This window comes from Colletotrichum abscissum (assembly GCF_030869225.1).
Source record: "Colletotrichum abscissum strain IMI 504890 chromosome Unknown Scaffold_31.1, whole genome shotgun sequence".
Lineage (NCBI taxonomy): Eukaryota > Fungi > Ascomycota > Sordariomycetes > Glomerellales > Glomerellaceae > Colletotrichum > Colletotrichum abscissum.
Window position 1 is genome coordinate 396082 of NW_026850221.1, and position 21841 is coordinate 417922.

Here is a 21841-nt window from a genome sequence, read left to right on the forward strand (position 1 = left end):
AGGACGACGATCTCTGGATTATATGGCAATTCGCCTTTCACGAAGAATTCCCATCCTTCGACCTGCCGAAATTTCGAGTCAGACTTGCCTTGGTAAAAGACCATCGTCTAACACCGTGATAAGTCGACGTTGACAGCCGCATCGGGGGACCATCTCGTTCGGGTCTAAGCGAGGACTCTAAGTTCCAGGCGAGGCTCAATCGAACGACAAGAGACACCATCTCATGCAGTAGTCAGGGGGTAGTTCTTCAGTGATTCAGGAAAGGGTATCGTCTTTCGCTATTGCCGCGAGCACTAGTCCCCTTACTTCGCTAGCGGCCGGAACCTAACCAAATAGTCGGTACTGTGGCTCAACATCGCGTGGGTTGTCAAAGGCGCCGGCCGCTCAGATCGGCGTTTGGTTGGTCGCACAACGACATGTGGCGGCCAAACCTCTCAGCCGCAAACCCCCTGAGTAACGATTTTGCGCACGCCACGAACGGTGGCCGCAGCAAATAGTTCGCAAAGATGGTGGCTTTCTCTGTCAAGCCTGCCCGTCAAGGTTCGAGGAGAATCAGTGCGGCACGGCAACCGGGGACTTTGAAATGTCCTAGCTTGTGCGGTCAACGAGTGTCATCTCGATCCGTCAGGTTGGTAATCGAGTGGGACGAGCAGTCTAAGCTTCAATGGATTAAGGTAAGAAGCCACGTGGGGTCGCCGAATGTCTGGCGTCGGATTCTCAGTGCTGCAACAAAAATTGGCTTGCCGAGTAACCATTTCGGGCGCTTCAAGCATATCCTCATAGTAGTAGAATATGAGAAGCACGCGCGGCAAGTCAATGTCGGATGAATAATTTAGGCGTCTCTTGCCCGATGACTTGGAGAATTTCTCTGATGCTGTTTAGCATTCATGTTCTGTGAGGTTGTGTGGACTCTGCTGATTGACTTGGTCATAGTGCTCAAGCCATCGAAGACAAGAGTCGGAAGACATGAAGACTTCAACGAGACGCGTGGGCTTGTCGATAAAACCAGACACTCAACAACTTGCGTGGACTGTTCGCATTTCCTGTTGATTACTCTCTCCTTCATCCATCAAAATCGTTGATGGAACCAGTGCGGCCGTGCGTTCAAGTCGGCCAAGCCTGGCTGGACTGATGCAACAACTGCATTAAAATCAAGTTCGTTCTAAAGGGAATGAGAAAACAGAAAGTCTGGCTCCATCAGTTGGATTTCTCTTGGTTCCCGTGTCAACACCAATCAATTTGCGCAATGTTGATGCTATTTCCAGCTTTCTCTTTTGAAATTGAGTTGCTGCCTGCGTGAAATGGGACCAGGATTGGAATCCTGCAAGTGCTGGGACGGCGATCGCTTATGAATCGCACCATGGCATGTACCCCCAACTATTGCAGTGCTGGTTCAGCGCTCCCGGAAATAAGCTTCTCTTCCGAAGAGGCCCGGTAAGCAACTAACATGAAGCGACCATGTGCGGACTCTGGCCTCAAATATTTACTGACACTACCTGTACATGTACTGATCTATGTTCGTCGTTTTCGATACAACGGTCTCAATTGAAGGCTCTCAAATCAGATCTTTCAAATATGAATAGCATCGAAGTGTCTTACACGTATAGACAGTGGCGTCATAGTACGATGTCCACTGCCGTCCAGAAAGTGGTGGCGCTGTGCCGCATACCAAAGTCCCAAAACGCACGCCACCATGGCTGAATGATACTAGACCTAGCAAGCTGGCAGCAAATTTCGGACTCTGGGACGTGGTAGAGGTCATGCAGGGCAGCAACACAGCGGCGGAGTGGTTGAAACCTCAAGATCGACAACTTCCCTCGGTGCTCGACGACTCAACGAGTCAACGTGAGAACGCCATTAGCGTGGCGCGTCTAGTTGCATGTTCCCTGGCATCAACACTACGCTCTTGACCAGGAATGTCTCTTCTGCAGCCAGACAACTCCTGTGGCAGTGCTAGAAGCAGCCGAAATGACATCAATCATGCTGACAGCGAAGCAGGCTGGCGGCCGACCTCAATCCCTGTCACACTCCATCAGGCTGCACGGCGTGGTGCAGGCTGACCGGATGTGAGATCTCTGATAAACCCAATGACGCCGCATTTGTAGAATTTCAATTATAGAACGAGCTATCCAGTGCTACTTGGCCATCTGTACGCAATGCCTTGAGCACTGGACCAAGTCACGACCGCATATGTCGCTCTAGAAAGCATACGAAAGCCGACAACCATGGACTCGCCAAAAGAGAACGGAGAAGATGCCTTACCAACACCAACGAGATCATTCGCCCCGCTGCTTCTTGAAGACAGAAAACCACTCAAGGAAGCCACGCAATTCAAGTTGACCAAGTTTCGGCAGCGGTTGTGGGATAGGAGGCAATGGAAGAAGGCGTCGCTGACTACATGGGAAGATTTTCGCCAGCGATTATGGGATCGCAGGCAGTGGAGAGAGGCCTTCGTTTCTGCGTTTAGAGACATTCGAGCTGTTCACTGGTACGCGGTCCTAGCATGGATATTGGCTCTGACGTGGATTGGAGGACTCTGCACCGTGCTGGCGTTCATCAGCAACGCAGAGCTATATGGCGACTCCGCCTGTAAACCGGACGGCAGTTTCGACGTGGAGATGAACCAGTATAACCTTTGGTCTTCCTCTGGATTCTTTCAGATCACCCTGGCATGGGGCAGGTTTTCCTTTGCGGATGCCAAAGTCATTGACGTCGCTTGGGATGTGGTAAGATGACGGATAACTCAACACCCATGTGCCTTTTGTTCGTCGACTGACCAGCCACTCGCAGATCTTCGGTCGAGGAGGGCAGGCTCTGCTGACCTGGATCACTTGGAGAGTTTTTGCCGACTACACGACGACCTCAATACAAGTCAAGCCCGTGACGTACGACTTTTTCCGCAACATATTCCTCCAGGACCAACCAAACTTTTGGTCAACGTGGCACATGATACGAGACTTTGCTCGTTCACGAGGGCTCAGATCCAAACTAATGATGGTTATCATGGCCTTGGTCACCATCTTCATCCTATGCTTCCCTACCCTGGGCAGTGCAATGACGGGCTACGTAGCGAACAATGACGCATATGTTCAGGGTTCCAACGGCATGTTGATACCCTTTGATGGCTTCGAGGTCGTTGGATATGTAATCCACGATGGCTGGAGGATCGGTATGGAGGGCAACACCACCCTCACTTTCCCTGGTCGTGAGTGTTTTTCTCAGGGGGCCTTCCCGTGAACGCTGAGCTCGCGCTGACTTTAGACAAGACTCTAGTTCCAACACTTACAGTGGTGCAAGCTCATGGGCACGCCTTCTCGGTTGTATAGAGGATGATAAGAGCTACTCTGACTACTCTACTACCTGGTGGAACTTTGACGAGTCTACACCAAAAACCCAGAGATGTTCGTTGCATCGAAACGTTTCAAACTGTACGTATAGTTGTCTCGCAGTAATAAAACGAAGTGTCGACGATCCGCAGGACCTTGCGATGCTAATATGTTCCCTTTTGGTAGATGTACAAGAGTACGGATTCTACGGGTTGAAAAACGAGAACGCCACTTGGATGAACGAGACTATGCCAGCTCCGGCCCTCAACATATCGGCTTCCGGTCTTCCTTCATACAGGAACCTGCTGTACGGTTGGAACTGGACAGATCCTCGCACGGGCTTGATGCCCTTCCAAGACGAAAAGAACTTGACCTACACTGCCGGGAACGAGACCTACTCCAAGGAATATATGAAGGCGTACGGGAGTTGCCAGCCAATGAGCGATCACGGACTCGGCGCCGATGCCGGGCGAGAGAGCTACCAATGGGGCTTCTCCTATCTGCAACTTTACATTCTCGTCCTCTTGCTCGTGCTGTGGACGTTGAGTCTTGCTTACATGTGGTTAAAGGCGCGATTGACGATGAGGATGCGTCGGCGGTACGACGTGCCGAGGGGCTATAAGGGCGTCTTGGAGCTGTCGGGAGCCATACGCAAGGAGCTGCAGGAGACCGACCCGGACGAGCTCTCTCATGACCAGCTTTCTGAAGAAATCAACAAAAGCCTAAAGGGCGGAAGAATTCAGTTAGAGTTGGCAGACTCGCCTGCGACATATGGCATCTGGAGGGCGATTTGGATATGGTCCAAGGAGGAAAAGTGGTGGGTAGGTCCCGTCTTGTTGATGTTGGCGCCATCGGTGCCGCTCATGGTCATTAACAATTCGTTTGGATGGTGGCTGTTGGTGCCGATGAGCTCTCTCTTGCTTGCTTTGATGGTAGGCCGGTCAGAGAAAAGCAGGATCGTCATCGCTCTCGTGGGTTTTATTATCGGAACGATCACGTTCCTAGGAGTTTGGTATGGAACTGAAAGTTACAGATGCGGCAGCATATATGACTGTTATTATTATCGTTGAATAGATACCCCGTGGAGTTGAATGCAATCTGATTAGATATTGCTGGTCCAACTCTTGCGCGACGTCGTCGACTACCACAGCCTCTGTGATGTGGAAGCGATGATCCAACGGAGTGACTGCGCCATATGGACCCCTTTATCGTCCTCAGACACATAAAGGAGGCAGGATCGATCATCAGTGCCCACAAATGTCACAGAATAACGACGATCCGCTCACGAACTCCAATCAGAAACTCATTCTGTACATTTGCATAGGTAACCAGGGTCATGTGTTTCATGCCTCAAGAAGTGAATTATCATTACTCATCTATCCTCAAATACGCTAAACAGGAGAAATATGTGGATTAACCCTCGTGCTGTTCGCACGTGTGCTCGTCGGTGAGACGGCCTCGCTGAATCCCGACAACTGTTTCTTCAGTGTCGCTGGACTCGGCACCCAGTCGCTCAAGCCGGTGTCCTTTCGTTTGATGGGAGGTGGATTTGTTGGTGGGATGACGATCTGGGGGTGTGGAGGCTGCTGAAGTTCTTGAGGAGACTGTGTAAGTTGAGAGTGCGGCGACGTGTCTGCAAGCTCGTAACTCTCGCCTGGCTCCTCGAATTGCTGATAATACGCGGCGCTCTCGCCTTGGATAGAGTTCTGCCGGGGCCACTCCGACTTGTATGCCGGCGCGGGTTCCGCTAGTTCGGCTCGTTGTTGTTGGTGGCCTACGGCGTGGCCGAGGTCGCCTTCGAGTTCCATATGGCCATCGGGATTCGCGTGGTTAACATTGTGATAGCCGGCGAAATTGGTTGTAGAGGACTTGGAGTCTGGGGCGTCGCGCTTCTCCGATCGCGGGATGGAGCGAGACGCGCCTGCAAACTGCCCGTTTTGCTTGGGTTTGCGATTCTTCAACCAGAACCACATTGCGACAAAGAAGATTAGGGCGGCACCGATGGCTACCGGCACGCCTACTTTGACGCCCAGGGCGGCTTTGTTACCGCCGCTCGAGGATGAGGTGCCGTTACATGATGATGTGATGTGGTCTGGTAGAGTGCCGTTGGCTACTTGCGGGCTTAGCCAGAATTTACCCGCGTCATAGTCGACGTGGAGGTAGTTCTGCGACAGGAAGACGCCTCCGAGGATGGGAATGTTGTCACCCAGATCGCTCATACCTGAGGCAACCGAGGTGCTGATCCTGCTGTTGTTGAGCACAGCATATCTACCACGGGCATCCGTGCCGCGTACATGGCTGACCAGTTCGTAATGAGGGATGACGCTTGTATAGCCGTTGGATAGCTTGATGGTCAGGGAGCCAAGGAGGGACTCACGGTCCTTGGGGAAGTCGGATTCTCCAAAGGCCATGCCGTCAGTCGCAGTGTGGTTTCCGAGGCTCTGGAGCTTGGCAAACATGTTCTGCGTGAGGGTGAAGCTGTTCTGCACTGTATCAATACAGGCAGCCACCTTGACGCCCGGGTCGAAGAGAGAGTGATCGCCGTCAGTATTGGTGAGGACGATGTCGGACACGAGAACCTGGAGAGGGCACGGGACCGGGGCGTTGGCTCCCCACATGCTGAACTCTGCAACCTGGGACTCGTTGTAGCGTGCTTCGTTGTAGCCGCCGATGACTAGCTGGCCGTCGCGAGGGTGAAGCTCTGATGTTGAGCCGTAGTCCAGGCTGAAGCTTGTCGTGGGGGCCAAGTCGTTCCTTACGAAGCTGTCGAGGGTGGACGAGTTCGGACCAAATGCGATGGCGCTTTTGTTCATGGAGTCATAATCGGCCCATACCTCGAAGGGATACCCATAGGCTACGGCTGGAGCATCGGTGAAGTTTGCGACATCGTATCCATGGAGTACCGTCGTTTCACCATCTTCAGGCTGAGCGTCGATTGTTCTAGAGGGGAGTCAGTTATGTGTCTCGGACAGCTCGGCAAGGTAGATACCATACGTTACGTTCCAGTCCTTGATGTTGACGACTTGGCTGAATGTGCCTCCTGTGGTGTCGTATACACTGCCCGAGGCTCCTTGGCAGCCGACGAATGCGTATGTTGAGTTGTCTGGGCAGTCCAGACTATTTCTAACTCGCGTGTTGTTTAAGATGGTGGACATGCGCATGCCTTGAACCTGGCCACCAAGCGTGAGCTTGAGGCCTCGATTGGCACCGATGCCATTGGGAAAGGTAACGTTCTGGAGAGAAAGTATGTAAGTCAACAAGAGCTACAGTCGCACACGGCAACACACACACACAGACACTCGAAACACACATAGACACACACCCAAAGGAAGTAAAACGTGATGAAAAGTGAATGAATGACTCGTGGAGTTGTTCCTTACTTTTATGGGTAATACTAATGGGTCAGTAGAACTTGAACAAGAATCGTCCGCGAGCGCGGAGTGAGAAAGGACGCTGGCCAGCAGGAGCGCCGCCCAAGGCGACGAGGTCAACATCACGAAAGTTCGCGATATAGGATGCTGCTGAATCGAAGCATGACGGGCAGATGAGCGGGCTCGATTCAGGAAGGGGGTTCAACGATGGACCGCATTGTGGTTTTGACGGGCAGGACGAGCCCCCTTTTGAAAGCTCTTGTCTGCCCACCTGCCATCACCCCGGGCACGTTGCAATATCGAGATAGTTGACACCCTGGAGTCGTGCCAGGTTACCTAGCCGGAAGTGGCAGACGAAACCCACCCGTGAAGTCCCTGGTTATTAGAAGGGGCTCATGATGTTCCACTTTTGCCAACTCTATCCCCGCTCCAGCCCGCGTTGGGGCGGTTGCGAGATGCTTCGGAATGCACTCCGTAGACACTATTCTGATGTTGACTCACACCAAATTTCGACTACACTAATTGATGAACATATCCCCCCAAGCAAAGTCTAAACAAGTAGAGGCCATGACCATATACCGCAACTAAAGATCTTATCTCGACCAGAAAAGTTCAGACGACTGAAACGTAGTTGCGTGGCCGATTCTCGCTGTTGAAGGGGTACACTAGTCATGAACCATGTTCGAAGCCTCCACGACGCCTGCACTCTGGATTTCTTGGCGCACGAGCCCCATGGTAAGATTAAGGTCGTATTTTGGAGCGTTCGGGACAAGCCAGGAAGCATGCCTGGCGTGCCTGGCAAGGCGTGGGAGCCGTCGTTGTACGTAGTAGTGGTGGTGCCGTCGTGGTGGTCTCTCCAGCGATAGCTCATTCCCGCGATCCGGCGCCTCCAGCGAATCGCTCTCCCCGAACCGCAGACCTGGACAACCCTGACAGGATCTACGCCAGCCGCCCTCGCAAATGCCGCGCGATCAGCGTGGCTTCCAGCAGGAAAGATAGATGAGTATCGTCTCACTTATGTTGAGTCTAGCTGGTTCAACCCCGGGAAAAGAATGTTCATAGGGCTACAACTCTCCGGGGCGAGAGTCTGTTGTTTATGGATTCATGTTCGGTAGGAAAATTCCAAGACACCGCGTATCGTAAGCGAAACCTGCGTAGACGCAGAAAAAGACTGAAAGGAGGAGAGACGGCTCATCAACTGAGAGTGATACAGGGATATGCTTTGCCTCGCATTCGGGATCCCCTTGCCTCATGGCATGTGGGAGGCTGTTGTTCCGCATTCCGTGCTCCGGAACAGACCTCGTCCTGATCCTCGCGCTCGTCAGTGTCAACTGTCGGGAAGAGAAATCCACTGAGCCAAAAGACTGGAAGAGGGAAGTCAAACAATTTGGACTTTATTAGGCGCGAGTTGCCAATTTGCCACTGCCAACTTTGGACGACAAGCGCCTGGACCGTTGTGCTAGCAAGGATTGATGGTGGTTCTCCCCCTCGGCCCCCGGATCGTTCCATAGAGGTGAAGAAGATACTAGCAGCGAATAACCATGACGAGATTACGTTTGCAATGGGAAGAAATCATCAATCGCATTGTCCGAGCGTTGGCAGTTGAGCACGTGGTCATGGCTTGAGCCTTGAGGAGTTATGCTGCCAAACATATCGCTGAATTCATCGGGCAAAACGGACCGTAAGCAGCGTTCAAGGGACGAGATCGAAGGATATCAGTGCCGGTCCACTTTTCTACAAAGTTCAGAAGCAAGCTGAATTTTCCAGACTAAAGATTAGGCTGACCTCGAAACAACAACATAAGTACTCAAGTAAGCATCAATGCAAAGAATTCGTGTATGTACAATAAACCAGACTGTTGACTTTCGCTCTTCTTTCGACAGACCCATATGTCCATCCAGTAATTTGGTACGTAACAAGCTTGGTCCATAGTCTATCTCCTCTGTGTGGAAACGCTGGGGAAGGACATGGAACAAAGATGCGCGTGGTCGGTCTGAAGGCCCATTGTTTGCCAGCTTGGTAGCGAAATCATTTCGGGTTTCCAACTTTTCGGCTTCAAGTTGCAGGCCATCGCAGGAAACTGTCTCGTAATGAATAGCTTGGGTGTGATTTTGCCCCGTCAGGTTCGTTCTTGGCCAGTGCTGAGTGCCAGGAGCAACCCTTCGAGGTTTACAAGGTGCAACCAACCCATCGACGGAGCTCCGCACGCGACTGAGTTTGACCCCGCGCTGCGAGTTGCAGGAGACATTCTTAGCATTACTCAAGTAAGGGAATAACCAAGTTTGAGTCGGCTTTCACAATTATAGCTCACAGCCTTGAGCTGTGCTCCAGAATTGACGATGCACGGCTTCTCCCAGGATACATAGACCCCAAAATTTCCCACCCCACCAACCATTGGCCTCCGATCAACGGAGGTCGCTCCGGCTCAATGGTCTAGTGGTATGATTCGCCCTTCGGGTTCTGTACCAACCCTTGCGCAAAGCGTGAATGGGCGAGGTCTCGGGTTCGAATCCCGATTGAGCCCTTGCTGTTCCTTTTGTCGATTTTTGCACTATCATCACACAAACTGTTTGATGGTCGTTCAGTTGAAATAAAGGAATTGAGTTCTGTGGTTGGAGTCGCCAGGCTCAAATCTCCGCATATAATTGGAGATATAGATAGATCTTATCCAATCAGCTGTTGGGACGAATGTGGTAGCTTGAAGCTTCAAGCCCCTCATCAACCACCGCAACCTACCTGGCCTTCCTGACATCCCCCTTGATGTCCATTTTTCGATGTCATCATGGCATCAAGCTGTGTAACGCCGTCATCGAGCCCAAAAGCATTGTGTAACGAGTGCTCGGGCATCGTTTTTGATGACGCCGAGGGAGATGTTCGTGATTCTGCGCACTGGGAGAGAAAGGATAGCTACCCAAACCTTCCACTTTTTCGTAACTCGGCTGTAGCGGGTTGTTCTTTCTGCGAATATCTTTGCTTTGTACTCGATGAGAAGCTCCCCAAACCCCTTCAAATTGCATTGCAAGAGTCTACGACGAAAGATGTGGTAGCTAAGCTATCCTCGCCTGCTTACGTGATGCGTTCCGACATCATCGACGTCACACGCGATTGGATGCCCGATGATTACGGTATCGAACAAGACGGGATATACTGGCTTGATTTCAGGTTTGAGTCTGAGGCTTGGCGTAAAGGACCGTGGTCCGAGGGGTGGAAAGTGCGGGCTATTGCGTATCAAGGAGAAGATGGTATGTGTCTCTTAGCCTTAGCCGTCTTAATGACTTCTTGCAAGGCCACAAGAACAATAACATTCTGCTAACATTACGAAAACCGAAAGAAAATGTTGCAAGTGCCCTCGGTATTGAGTTGAAACTCCCCATCACGAATGCTCTCGCTCCGTCTTGCATGAAACGCCTCAAGGAGTGGGTTTGGGGCTGCGCGAGCAACCATCCGGAATGTTGTTCTCCAGGGCCAAGAAGCCTCCCGACTCGGCTGATTAAAGTTGGAGAGATGAGCGACGGAATAGCTCGCTTGGTCATGAGTGACAAACTTCCTCCAACGACATCGTACATTGCTCTGAGCTACTGCTGGGGCCCTCCATCCGTCAGTAAATCACAGCTCATCACCACAGCGGCCACTCTGGCAGACCGCCAGACGAAGATCCCACTTCCCGAGATGCCGGATACAATCAGAGATGCAGTCGTATTTGCGCGTCATATGGGGATCAAGTACATCTGGATCGATGCTCTATGCATTATCCAAGACGACGCCGAAGACTGGGCCAAGGAGGCCGCGCTCATGTTTGCTGTATATCGGCATGCTACTCTCACACTGGTAGCAGCCGCAGGCGATACCTCTCACTCGGGTTTCCTGAAAAGAAGTAGTCCCGGGCCGTCGGTCCTCGTCCCGTTCGAGTCTAAAAAGGGACAGGGTAGGGTGTCGGGCACGTACGTCCTGTCAGCTCTCAACGAACACCGGACTTGGGATGCCGACTATCCAAGCCACATGCATACCCGAGCATGGGCTACGCGGGCTTGGACATACCAAGAAGATCTCATGTCTACTCGAGTATTGTACTTTGACAATCATACGTCCTACTTTCGTTGTCAAACGGAACGACGTCTCGAACATAGCAGCAAGGTATACGACAACGTCCAAAGCTGGCATCATCTGCTCTCACCAGCGCCTGAAGATATACCTTACAATGAGGCGAAAGAGAGAAGGGAAAGCCTCTATGAGAGATGGAAAGATCTAATAATTGAGTATACCAGACGAAAGCTGACGGTTCCCAATGACAAGTTTTCAGCTTTGTCTGGATTAGCCCGTACTTTCAGCTCAGCGCTTGAAGACGAATATGTAGCTGGACTTTGGAAAAGTGATTTGGTACGTGGAATGCTTTGGAACACTGTCATGCAGCCTTCGAAACCGAAAGCGTGGAGGGCGCCATCCTGGAGCTGGGCATCTAGTGACGCAGAAATCGCATGGGATTTGCGATTCTCACTCCCGCTCATTCAGAAGTGCAGTATTGAGAATATCCACATCGAAACCGCGGGCTCAGATCCGTTTGGAAGACTTGAGAGCGCTTGGATCGAGCTCTGCGCTGTCTGTGTTCCAGTGGTTTTGCGACCGGTACAGCAGGCCGAGAGTGATCAGGACACATATCTTGCAGAAGTCCTCTTCTATGAAGGTGGGAAGATCATGGCCCACGGATCTCTTGATGCTGTAGCACCCTCGGGGTTAAGGAATGATGGCACTTTCAAGCTGGCTGATTTTGGACAAGCTGATGAGATTGCCGACGTATCTGCGGTCGTTCTCGCGTCGCGCTGCGTCATCTTTGGTCTTGATAGGAGCTCAGGCGAGAGAAAGTTTTCATCACCATCATTCCCAACTGGGCTTTTGGTGAAGAGCAGTCCAGAGCAAGGAGAGAATGTTTCATCACTCCCAATCTACAAACGACTCGGGACCTTCAGAACGGAGACAGAGGAGCAGACGGAAGCGTGGCTGACGCTAACTCAGTCTCGCCTGAAACTGATATGAATCCTCGTAGGGGTACTATAATGAGATTCTAATCATTGCGCTTTCTTACAATTCATAAGACACCACAGAGGAGAAGACAAAGTATCAAGATCAACTATTGAAGTTAGTCCCCAGCGATAGGAGATATGATATGACCCATATTGAAGGCATGTCAGGCGGGAATGTTCAGTATTCATGAACAACTTAGCCCCCTTTGATGGCCTTTACCAGGGGCTCAAACCAACTATCAGCTAGCTTTTCGTCGCCCTTGCCATTGGGATGTACACCATCTCGCGTCATCCCCTTGACATTAAAGTCCTTATGGCAGTCAACAACAGTAATACGGCTTTTCTCATTTGATTTACTGCTCGCCCAATTTGGTATGACTTTGTTGAAATCCTCAATGCCTCGCATACAGTTTGTACAGCCGGCTGGGTCTAGGGGTGTTACCTGAGCAATCTGAAGAGGATATTCAGACGTCAGAGTCATGTCTGGTGGTCATGTTGCCCAAAGACAGCTCGCGAGGGAATACGCACCAATATCTTCATGCTTTCTTTGCTAGCCCGCATTTGGTCAACCAGCTTATCCAGTGCGCCAAGAATCTCCTCGGGCTTCTTCGTACTCCACACGTCGTTTGAGCCGAGGTGCATCATGACAATATCGGGTTTCGTATCCCCAAGCCAACGCTCTAGTCTACTCTCCCGAGCAAGGTCTGTCGCAAGAAGGCCACCGTGGCCCTCATTATCTCCATCGTAGTCGAAACCACATCCCTGCGGTGGCAAAGTTCCGACGAAATCGATATTCTTGATATTGTTATCCTGAAGCTTCTTCCACAGTAGAGCTCTCCAGCAGCCCTAATTCATCGCGATTCGTCAACATCTTACTTTTCAAGAAAACACGCAAGCGGGGCCAGAGAAGCATAGAGCCAGAGAGCAGAAAACTTACTGGGCTGCCAGTGATCGAGTCTCCGAGGGGCATGATCTTAACCTTTTCTTCAGCTGAGGCAGTCCATATCGAGGAGAAACAGACTAGCATCAAAACAGATCGGCCAAGAAACATCATGACTCGATAGCTGGTAATTGAAGAGGCAACTCATGGGCCGAGACTAGGCACTAATGCTGTTTATTTCCTGATGCAAATGGCGAGTTTAGAGCGCTTGCAGCCCCCTACTTATTCTTCGATATAGTACAATCAATTGCACTTTCGACGGGATCCTACAGGATTCATGTTATCTCGCAGTGTATCAACATGATGCTGTTATGACATGTATTCCTGCGAGAAGCAGGATCTCAATTCAGGATTCATCATGCTTCCAGCGTTGAAACATCTCCATGGTGTACCTATGGGAGCTGGTGCCATTTGATGCCATGACACCGACTATCCCTTTTCAGGACTTAACGTCGTCGGATGGGTGGCTCCCGGCCCCCATTGAATCAGGTATTTGAGCCTCGCGGTCGATATTTCGGATGATTCGGGCGATCATCGCTGATTACGGGGATGAAACAGGATTCATGAGGATCAGGTTAAATTAATTGACTGTGACTGAATGCCCTTCCCAGTCACCGCAAACTCTAGCTAGCCAGCGCGCGTCAAACCTTCACCCGTTGATTGCCTTTACATGGTCGACGACCAGACACTGGTAATCGCTGCTGCCCTTGTAGATCGTGAACCCATCGTTGTGAGTCTGCCCTGAGCTCAGCTGATCTCCTGTCACGTAACAGGGATAGTAATCGCACCTCACGAAGTGCCCGTCACGTGCTAAATCACGTGTCTATCTCAGACATCGTGTATATAGACCTTTTCCTTTTGTCTATTTCCACTTTGATAGTTAAGCCACTTTTACCACACTCCGTATGCCCATTGCTGCGTGCCATAACTCGTGACAGTTATGAGCCCAGCTCCTATCCGCTATTGCCACAATGGTTAAGTGCCGCATTATCTACAGGTCGTGCACCCAAAAAGCGAAAGACGGCCGTTCGAGTCTCCGTATGGGCAGGTTTTTCTAGTTAGTCTGGGCTGAGGCGCAGCGTAGATACCAGGTTTTTCTGACTGGTCTGCCACCTGCGGGGTTGAGGCGCAGTACAGACGCCCATTGTACGGATAACGGCTCTAGGCGTCTGGGGGGTGTGTCACGAGATATGGATGTGGTTAATGCTGCCCACATTGAGTGGGCCCGCTTTTTGTGACATCTCCCCACTGCCAGAACAGATCGGCGCCGAGTCCGGGCGCCGTCCGTGAGACTTGCTGCCAGGGTGCCTCGATGCCGCAATGGTCACTTAGAGAACCGTCTTCTTGGGTGTGAGCTTATTGAGTTTAAATACCAGACCCGAGGAAAAAAACTCACATTCTTCAAAGAGGCAGGGTTTGCCGGCCTTTGCGCAAGCCTCGCCGTGTGATTTGATCCAGCCGGGAGACCAGGTCTTCAGATCGACGCTCCCTATTTCTCCGTGTTAGTTGATTATGTCCGACCCCCGTCATTCGGACGAGACTTGGATAAGAAAGCTTGTCTCTTTCAGGTGACTTACAATGATCGGGGTACATGTGGAAAGTGCCAAAGTCGAGCGTCTTGATGCCGAGGTTCTTGACAAAATCTGTGCCTTCACCGTATTGGTAGGGGTAGCTTCCATCGCCGGGCAGTCCCATGCCCTCATCGCCGAGAGTGACCATGTGGTTCGCATCCAGTGACTTAACGAACTGGGAAGTCGCTTGCGCCCACTGGAAAATCACATCGGTGCTGCAACCCTTGCAGCGGGGTTCGTTGGCCAGTTCCCAAGCAAAGATGGCAGGAGAGTTCTTGTAACGGCTCACGACGGCCCGAATGTACGCCTTGTACTGAGTTTGGGCCTGAGAGTTGGTGTACCAAGTCTCTTTCGAACCGCCAAAGGCTTTCACGTAGGCGTTCATGCCGCCGTAGTCATCCCAGTGGTTCACAAAGGGGATGATGAGCTTCACACCCTTCTTCTCCGCGGCAGCGACGACCGCATCGAGTCGCTGGAGTCCGTTGACGCCAGTGTTGATTTGTGATCCAGAGGCTGAGAGGTGTTGATACCAGACCTGGTTTCCGCTAGGGACAGCGTTCACGTCGTTGAAGCCCCATACGCGAAAGATCTTGAGTCCGGCTTTTGCGACATTGTCCATGACGAGATCGACGTCGGCATTATTCGTCAGGAACGAGATCCAGTATGAGTTGCTGCCGGCAAAGTATTTTGTCTGGCCATCGATGGTGAACTTTGTGCCACTTACCGACGGGAAGGTCGAAGCCTGTCTAGGCTCTGGAACGGCCAGGGCTTGGATGCTGGCCAAATTGGCGAAGATCGACACAAGGGCAAGCTTCATGATGGGTCGCCGTTCTCTGGGTGCGGGTGTATAAGAAGATGAGATGATGGGCAGATCAGATTATTCATCTCCATAAGGAGCCTTTATACTCTCGTTGAAAATGGGTTGAACATTGTGTCGCCGCTAGTGCGTCGGCTCTCCGCGTTAGAAAGTAACCTAAAACGGAGCCAATGAAAATCCAACGGCACTTCAGTTAAAATGGCCAAGACTACTAGAGCTAATGACCAATACGAACACCTCGTACCTTTTCCAGATGCGATCAACTTGTCGCCTGGGCAAATTCCCCGTATTCCGAGAGCGCCGAGGCGGTGTAATACCGATTAGGGTGCGGAGGGAGGACTCCCTCTGGACCTTTTCGGAAATGATGTGGGGCCCAAGGCGGGACATCCCCGGCCGCTTCGTCTCGAAGAAAGTGCCGAGAGACTAGCGGCAGCTCCGGGGCCTTTTTATGGATCTTCGGCCGATCGGAACCGGGCTCCAGATAACATTGCATTTACACCATTCATACGAATGAGATGAAGGGCAAGTCATCCTCAGACCCTTTGAACTAACAGTCTCACTTGATAGTAGGCATATAAGTAAGATGTACTCGGCAGGACATTGGGTCACGTGCGAGGCAAGCACTGAGTCCATCATACTCGTATTGAGATACAGTCAGCCTCTGAGGTGCTCGCGTTGAATTCAGACTAAGTGACATAGAAGGTTGGAAACCGGTTTCGAATTGATTTGATTATACCAGAAATCCCTCGCGAAGCAAGGAAAGGTTCGCAAGCCTTCGGCCCCTATGCATTCCCGTTAGGTACCCGCACCTTATTCAACATAAAGGTGCATTAGGTACCTAGTCAACCTCACTTGCGGGACCCATAGAAGTCAAACTTTCAGCTTCAGTGGGCCTAAAGCACACTCTAATAGGTTGTGTCTGCATTGAACTAATGCATAGAGGAAGCTAGAGAACAGGTGTGTTGCGAGCTCATGATATTGCTGGTATGTGCAGTGACTGATGGTGAACAGATGGAATCTACTTACTCTCTTGGCCGTCGGGAGGGGGTGGGCGGGTTACTGAAACAAGTTAACATCTCTCTGGCTAAGGCGTCAGATAATTTAAGCTGTCTGTGAGCAACGCTCGAAATTATATCCTAAGTCCCATGGTTGTTGCCATTATCCTTTCTGCAAGCGAGTCATCTTTGCACGTAGACATTGGGGCTTGTCATCAGCCATCAGGTACATGCGTGTTGATATAAACTTGAGCTTCAATGAAATTTTCAAAAATGCCTGTCGATACTGTCACAGAAGAGGACAGAGATAAGAACTTAACGTTTACGAGTTCAACAAGATTTTAGACTTGTCGTTGCTCTAGTGTTTTTGGGGCTTATGAGCCAAGTTGAATGAAGCTATCGATCCATGTCTTAGGATAGGCAGTGGCAGAGAAAATACTAAGATGGGCGAAACGGAACAAGCCACCTGCGAACTTTTTGGGGAGAAGGAGAACAAGCCGTTGGGCGACGGATCGAGTCTGGACAGCCTCCAGCCTTGATCTAACCTTGTAAGCGGGACTTCCGCGAGATGGCCCAGGCTTTTGTTGAGTTTTGGTGCCTTGAAGATGATTTGAAATATTTCAGATTCAGACAGCTAGAAGTCAAATCAATCTCAACAGGAGAGTCCAGTGCCACATGATACAGTTTACGCCAGTGAAGCTTTGATTGCCGGCCGCTGTGTATAGGTGACCGTCTGCGGCATACTTGGTCCATCGAGTCGGCTCCGGGCTAGCGGTAACGAGGGTTCAAACGATGCGAATCTGGGGCCAGCATTGCCGAGAATTTGGCCGGCGTAGTGCGCGGCCGAAGCTTCGTAGGTTGCCGAACGTTATGCGTTGTCTGTTTGAAGGAATCGGGAGTAGACGAGGTGCATGGCTTATGGGACATCGGCAAAGGAGAGAATTCACAGATGATCGTGGACCCTTTCCCACGTGAATGAGAGTGTAAGAGCGCGCGATTTTCAACTGGAAGCGAGCTCTCGCTTCCGATCTCTCTCCAGTAAACTTAGAAGTAGGTGAGAAGAGACTCAAGCTTCGAGGGGTAATGGTCCAGAGGCTCTTGGCATCTCATTCATCGTTGCGGCCGTTACGACGACTTGCTCGGCTTCGTGAACCGATTGGCTTCTTCTCAGTACCCCGCAGCGGGAGATGTACGTGGCCCGCGAAGATCAGGCCCGCGCTCAGCTACCATTTTAAGCTAGTCATGCTCACTGTCGAGTCTAAAGTTGCCCTACCCCGCGGTGATCGACTCGAATCCAGACGCAGTCGACAGGGCCCCTGAATCAGGGACTCTTTCGCCCTGCTTCCTGGAGCTCCGCGGAAGGAATAAACGCTGTCAGTGTTGAACGACGTGCGGACGGACTTTGTCGCTCTCGGGTCCGCTTATGGACATCTACTGCGTCGCCCTACTTTTTGCGCATGAAGACCAAGCTTTTCCGTCCGAAGTCTTTCGGAACACGCGTTGAAGGCATGCTACTCACCCTCACATCCCGTCCCTACCTAATGGACCATAGCTAGGCTTGTATACCGTGAGTGTTGCGCCCGCAAGAACAAACCGGGCTTCCGAGATCATGAGAAACAGCCTCGTTTTTCTCACACGCTGGAAGCCATCATCAGGTCACTGCCGACGACGGATTAAGACCAAGGCTAAGATATCGGCCGTCTCAGACTATCAACTTAACCTTATCGGAGAATTTTAGACTTATTCACTAGTCTAACAATCAAAACATAGTCTCAAAAAGTAAATAAACATTTTGTGGTATTGAGAAACGTATTAAAGATGACAAGGCCTCCCGCTTTTCGTTAGGGATTGTTTCTTGCCAGACAGGTTGCGGACTTCATAGTTTACGAACCCAGCTTCCTCTAGCAACTCAGCCTTCTGTCTCCATCAGTAGTCTCCGTCACCTACCTCCTCACAATATGCCTTCCGTCAAAGCTTTGTTTGTTTCCGCTCTCGTTTCGAGCACCCTTGCGGCTCCTCTCATCACCCGTTTCGAGAACAAAGAAAATGCCGCAAGTGTCTTTGATGAGAACCCTCGGACTTCTCTAGAGACCCGCGATATCGAGGCCAGCGAGGACTACGCTGACCTCGAGGCCCGAGATGAGGATGAGTACGAGTATGAGTACGTCGAGGCTACTTCTGTCGCTGGCATCTCTGCTCGAGGTCTAGTGGACGGCGAGGAGTCTGGCGACCTTGAGGCACGGGACCTTAAGGAAGTCAGCGAGGTCTACTCGACGTTCCAGTCTCGTGACTTGGAGGTGGATGACGATCAGCATGGCACTCTTGAGTCTCGTGACAATAAAAAGTCGTCTTCGAGTCGCACCTCTTCATCTCGGACTTCATCTTCGCGGAGCAACAACAACAATAACAGGGTTGACAAGGGAAGAGTCCAGAAGGAAAAGAACGAGATCAAGGATATCCAAGCAGATCAGAGAACGCAACATGCAAGCGGCAAGGCGAAGGAAGCCAAGGAGCGGGCAGAAATTCAAGAGGCCCGCGAGAGACAGAAGGGCGCTACGAACTCCCGAGACAAGGACGCTGCTAGGCGCACGAAGCTTGAAGAGCAAGCTTCCCTTGACAGAGTGAAGGGACAGAACCAGAGAGACAAGGCGCGCCTCCAAGCCCAAAAGGAGAAGGAGAAGCAGGAACTGGCGGACGCCAAGAGGGGTGGACGTGGCGGCAGATTCGTCGAGACACCTGAGACGTCAACAAACTTCAACCCAAAATCTTATGGTGGCAAGTCGGGAACTTACAACGACTACAAGAATCCCAACTACCAGAACAAGGACAGTAACTATTACTCGAACCAGCGCAACAAGGACGATGAGAGAATCCGTCAACTGGAGAGAGACCGCGCGCGTGAGGATTCTCGTATCAACAAAGCTGAGTATAATAAGAACAAGAGCGGCGACAAGATTAAGAATGGAGAGTATAACAAGGACAAGGAGGATGAGGCAATCCGCAAGGCTCAATACGAGAAGCAACGGAGTGGCGAGCGCATCCAGGATGCGGAACGAGCCAAGGACAGGTACGGCAACAATGCAAACAAGAACAACTATGATCAGGAAATCCGTGCCGAAGAAGCTAGACGCCAGCGTGCGGACCAACAGATCCGCGAATCTCAGTACGACAAGAACAAGCAAGACCAGTTGATCAAGGCTGAGGAGGACCGCCGCACTAGGTACGACGAGCAAATTCGGAAAGCCCAGAACGATAAGGATAAGTACGGCGACCGCATTCAGGATTATGAGCAGCAACGCAGAGAGGACGAGAGGCGTCGCAATGGAGGGTACTAAGCTTCTTGGTACTTGAAACTGCATGTAGCCTTTGGGCCATAGACTGTATGCGGCCATGACGGATGATGGCTGAAGGGGCGGTGTATGGCGTTACGAGGTGGTGCTACTTGTCCTTAATATCTAAAACATACTATCCTTACGACTCCGAGGCAGTAAAACGGAGTTAATGAAACTTACTTTCCCGGGCACTGAATGAGAAATATGTGCATGCATCCTCAGATGGAGTTGAAATGGTGCAACTCTAACTCATTCCCAGCGATAAAGCTAACGTATTGGCAAAGGTAGAGCGGAGATGTTTGCCTGTGTTGCTTGACCGGCTAGTCTCAATGAGAAGTGTGGTAAGTAAGTAAAAAAAAAAAAAAAACGATGTCGATCAATGGGACGGTTGAATGTTGACGAATGTACATCGGCAAACGATAATGGATCCATCTGATCTTGATGGCTGTGTACAACGAACAGGACTGGGACGGGGCCTGAATTAGCTAGAAGTGGACTCGTTGAAAAAAGATCATTGAATCACGTTATGGTAGTAATGCGTCTTGGCGAAGGGTTTTCGACTGAGCATGTAATGAGGCATGCATTGCGTCGCCGAGGTAAAAGTTCAAAGCCCGGCCAACATGGTTCATGACCAACTAAAACTTTTTCGCCTCCTATATTAATAGCGGCAACACGTTGAATTGATTCATTGAAATTTTGAAAGCTCATCACCATGCCTTCGCCTTAACAAGGGTCCCAAGTTTCCGATCTATTCCAGTGCTTGATTTAATATTCTAACTACGCCCCGTCACTATCAGAAGTTGTTAAAATGTCTGCCCGAACTACATGTAAAGTCGACATCGAGTCAATCAGGCCACTCGCGAGCTCCAGAGAACGCTTTGCTAATTCGGTAGGGTCACTGTACTATTCCCTACCTTTCCACTTCGGGTCGCTCGCTCTAGAAGTTCACCAGCAACTGGCTGACCATATCATCCCGCAGAGCCCTTTTGGCTACGGTGCATTTGCGACGACATTGATGACTCTATCACTGGCTAATATGGGTATTCGGAACCTTGAAAATCAAGCTGTTTTCATCGCCAACCTCTGCTTCCTAGCTGGTCTGGGCCTCCTCATCTCAGCTCAGTGGGAAATGGTAAGGGGTAATACGTTTGCCTATACGACACTCATTGCTTTTGGTGAGTTTGTCACTCCATTGTTTTGATTTATGACTCGACAAAGGACTGAAGCTCCCAGCATTTTACTATGGCGGTTATGGCTTCCTGCTGATCCCTTCGATTGGAATTGTCGACAGCTACGGTGGCAAGACGGAGCAATATTATACGGCTTTTGGACTCTATCTTGCTGGTTTGTTTGACATTCTCGCCATTTTCTTATTTTCCCGATGCTACAGCTTGCGACTGACTTTGAGCACTGTAACCAGTCTGGTCGCTTTTCAACCTCTTCTTCTTCATTGCTGCTTTTGCGACGTAAGTGCTGAACCTGTCTGTTCTGGCGGGGCTCGCTGACCAGTGACAACTTGCAACATCAGGAACGTCGCAAACGTCATTGTCTATGGAGGCCTTGAACTTTCTTACACCTTGAATTGCTCAGCGAATTTCCTATTCGCAAGCGGGAACGCCGCGGCTGGTGGGACTTTGGCCAAGATTGCCGGTGGATTTGGATTTGTTGCTGCATTGGCTGGTTTCTACGTGATGGCCGCTGAGTTTTGCGGTGAAGTGCTGCCGTTTCATGTCCCGTTGGGCGACTTGTCACAATTATTTCCGAGGGAGAAGAGTCAGCGGCATCAGAGATGACATACGAATCTTGTGCGCCGAATGCTGTCAAAGGTCAGGTCTGGTCTGTAGTAGTATTATATGAACCAACCCCCAGCTCTTCCTACTGTAATAGTCGTGGCTCATCTCGGTTTGTTATTGAGGTTAGGAGAAGAACTTATGCAATTCATAAAGTAGACCGGCCCCGTTGTCTCTCGAAAAACCTACAAGGTGATCACGCCATGCGAACCCACGAAAGAGAAGTAGGCCGTAGCTCATGACCGAGTGGGTCAAACGCCGTCTGCACTTCATGACCTTCAAGTGGCCTGACTTAAGCCAGGGTTCAGCGACGAGTGAACATACTCCAACTTCTTAAGTTGTTCACCATGATTGACGTCATGTGCGTGTAGTTACCTAGGATTTGGTATTGCGTGTAATTCGGTTTTTTGGTTTGGTTTGGGCCGGCCACTCGGTGCCGAGATCCACTCATTCTCGGGTTCTGCTGGAGCTGAGCCGGGGTTTGGGTCCGGCATTTTTCACGGGGACTTTCCGGCAAATTTGACCCGTAATGCAACGAGGGGAGAGGTGTTGTAAACTTATGGATTCAGAGACCCTGAAGTTGGTGCAGTCGGTGTTTGAAAATGAATCATGTGCTTCCTAGGAAGTATCGTCATGGTAACGGCCACACATGGTCTAGAGGTACCTGAGGAGGTACACTAA

At 50.9% G+C, this 21841-nt stretch overlaps 8 protein-coding genes across 8 annotated transcripts; 4 read left to right on the forward strand and 4 right to left on the reverse strand.

The window, feature by feature from the left end:
- Window positions 1-2225: 2225 nt before the first annotated feature.
- CABS01_11450 (uncharacterized protein) lies at window positions 2226-4400 on the forward strand (the record flags this gene model as incomplete). The annotated part of the gene is made up of 5 exons (XM_060544805.1): window positions 2226-2726; window positions 2791-3205; window positions 3267-3401; window positions 3513-4258; window positions 4332-4400. The coding sequence occupies 5 exons, from the start codon at window positions 2226-2228 to the stop codon at window positions 4398-4400; spliced, it is 1866 nt and encodes a 621-aa protein (XP_060397627.1).
- A 317-nt stretch (window positions 4401-4717) lies between these two features.
- Window positions 4718-6820, reverse strand: CABS01_11451 (uncharacterized protein; the record flags this gene model as incomplete). Its single annotated transcript, XM_060544806.1, has 3 exons — window positions 4718-6266; window positions 6321-6559; window positions 6707-6820. 3 exons carry the CDS (start codon window positions 6818-6820, stop codon window positions 4718-4720), a joined length of 1902 nt encoding a protein of 633 aa, XP_060397628.1.
- A 2659-nt stretch (window positions 6821-9479) lies between these two features.
- On the forward strand, window positions 9480-11728 carry CABS01_11452 (HET domain-containing protein; the record flags this gene model as incomplete). The annotated part of the gene is made up of 2 exons (XM_060544807.1): window positions 9480-9939; window positions 10029-11728. 2 exons carry the CDS (start codon window positions 9480-9482, stop codon window positions 11726-11728), a joined length of 2160 nt encoding a protein of 719 aa, XP_060397629.1.
- Window positions 11729-11911: 183 nt separating this feature from the next.
- CABS01_11453 (cellulose-binding protein) lies at window positions 11912-12685 on the reverse strand (the record flags this gene model as incomplete). The annotated part of the gene is made up of 3 exons (XM_060544808.1): window positions 11912-12166; window positions 12244-12561; window positions 12653-12685. The coding sequence occupies 3 exons, from the start codon at window positions 12683-12685 to the stop codon at window positions 11912-11914; spliced, it is 606 nt and encodes a 201-aa protein (XP_060397630.1).
- Window positions 12686-13304: 619 nt separating this feature from the next.
- CABS01_11454 (mannanase) lies at window positions 13305-15043 on the reverse strand (the record flags this gene model as incomplete). The annotated part of the gene is made up of 4 exons (XM_060544809.1): window positions 13305-13465; window positions 13870-13995; window positions 14052-14144; window positions 14233-15043. 4 exons carry the CDS (start codon window positions 15041-15043, stop codon window positions 13305-13307), a joined length of 1191 nt encoding a protein of 396 aa, XP_060397631.1.
- Window positions 15044-17996: 2953 nt separating this feature from the next.
- CABS01_11455 (uncharacterized protein) lies at window positions 17997-19373 on the forward strand (the record flags this gene model as incomplete). Its single annotated transcript, XM_060544810.1, has 1 exon — window positions 17997-19373. One exon carries the CDS (start codon window positions 17997-17999, stop codon window positions 19371-19373), a length of 1377 nt encoding a protein of 458 aa, XP_060397632.1.
- Window positions 19374-20178: 805 nt separating this feature from the next.
- On the forward strand, window positions 20179-21163 carry CABS01_11456 (uncharacterized protein; the record flags this gene model as incomplete). The annotated part of the gene is made up of 4 exons (XM_060544811.1): window positions 20179-20545; window positions 20604-20714; window positions 20791-20836; window positions 20899-21163. The coding sequence occupies 4 exons, from the start codon at window positions 20179-20181 to the stop codon at window positions 21161-21163; spliced, it is 789 nt and encodes a 262-aa protein (XP_060397633.1).
- A 301-nt stretch (window positions 21164-21464) lies between these two features.
- Window positions 21465-21611, reverse strand: CABS01_11457 (uncharacterized protein; the record flags this gene model as incomplete). The annotated part of the gene is made up of 1 exon (XM_060544812.1): window positions 21465-21611. The coding sequence occupies one exon, from the start codon at window positions 21609-21611 to the stop codon at window positions 21465-21467; it is 147 nt and encodes a 48-aa protein (XP_060397634.1).
- Window positions 21612-21841: the final 230 nt, after the last annotated feature.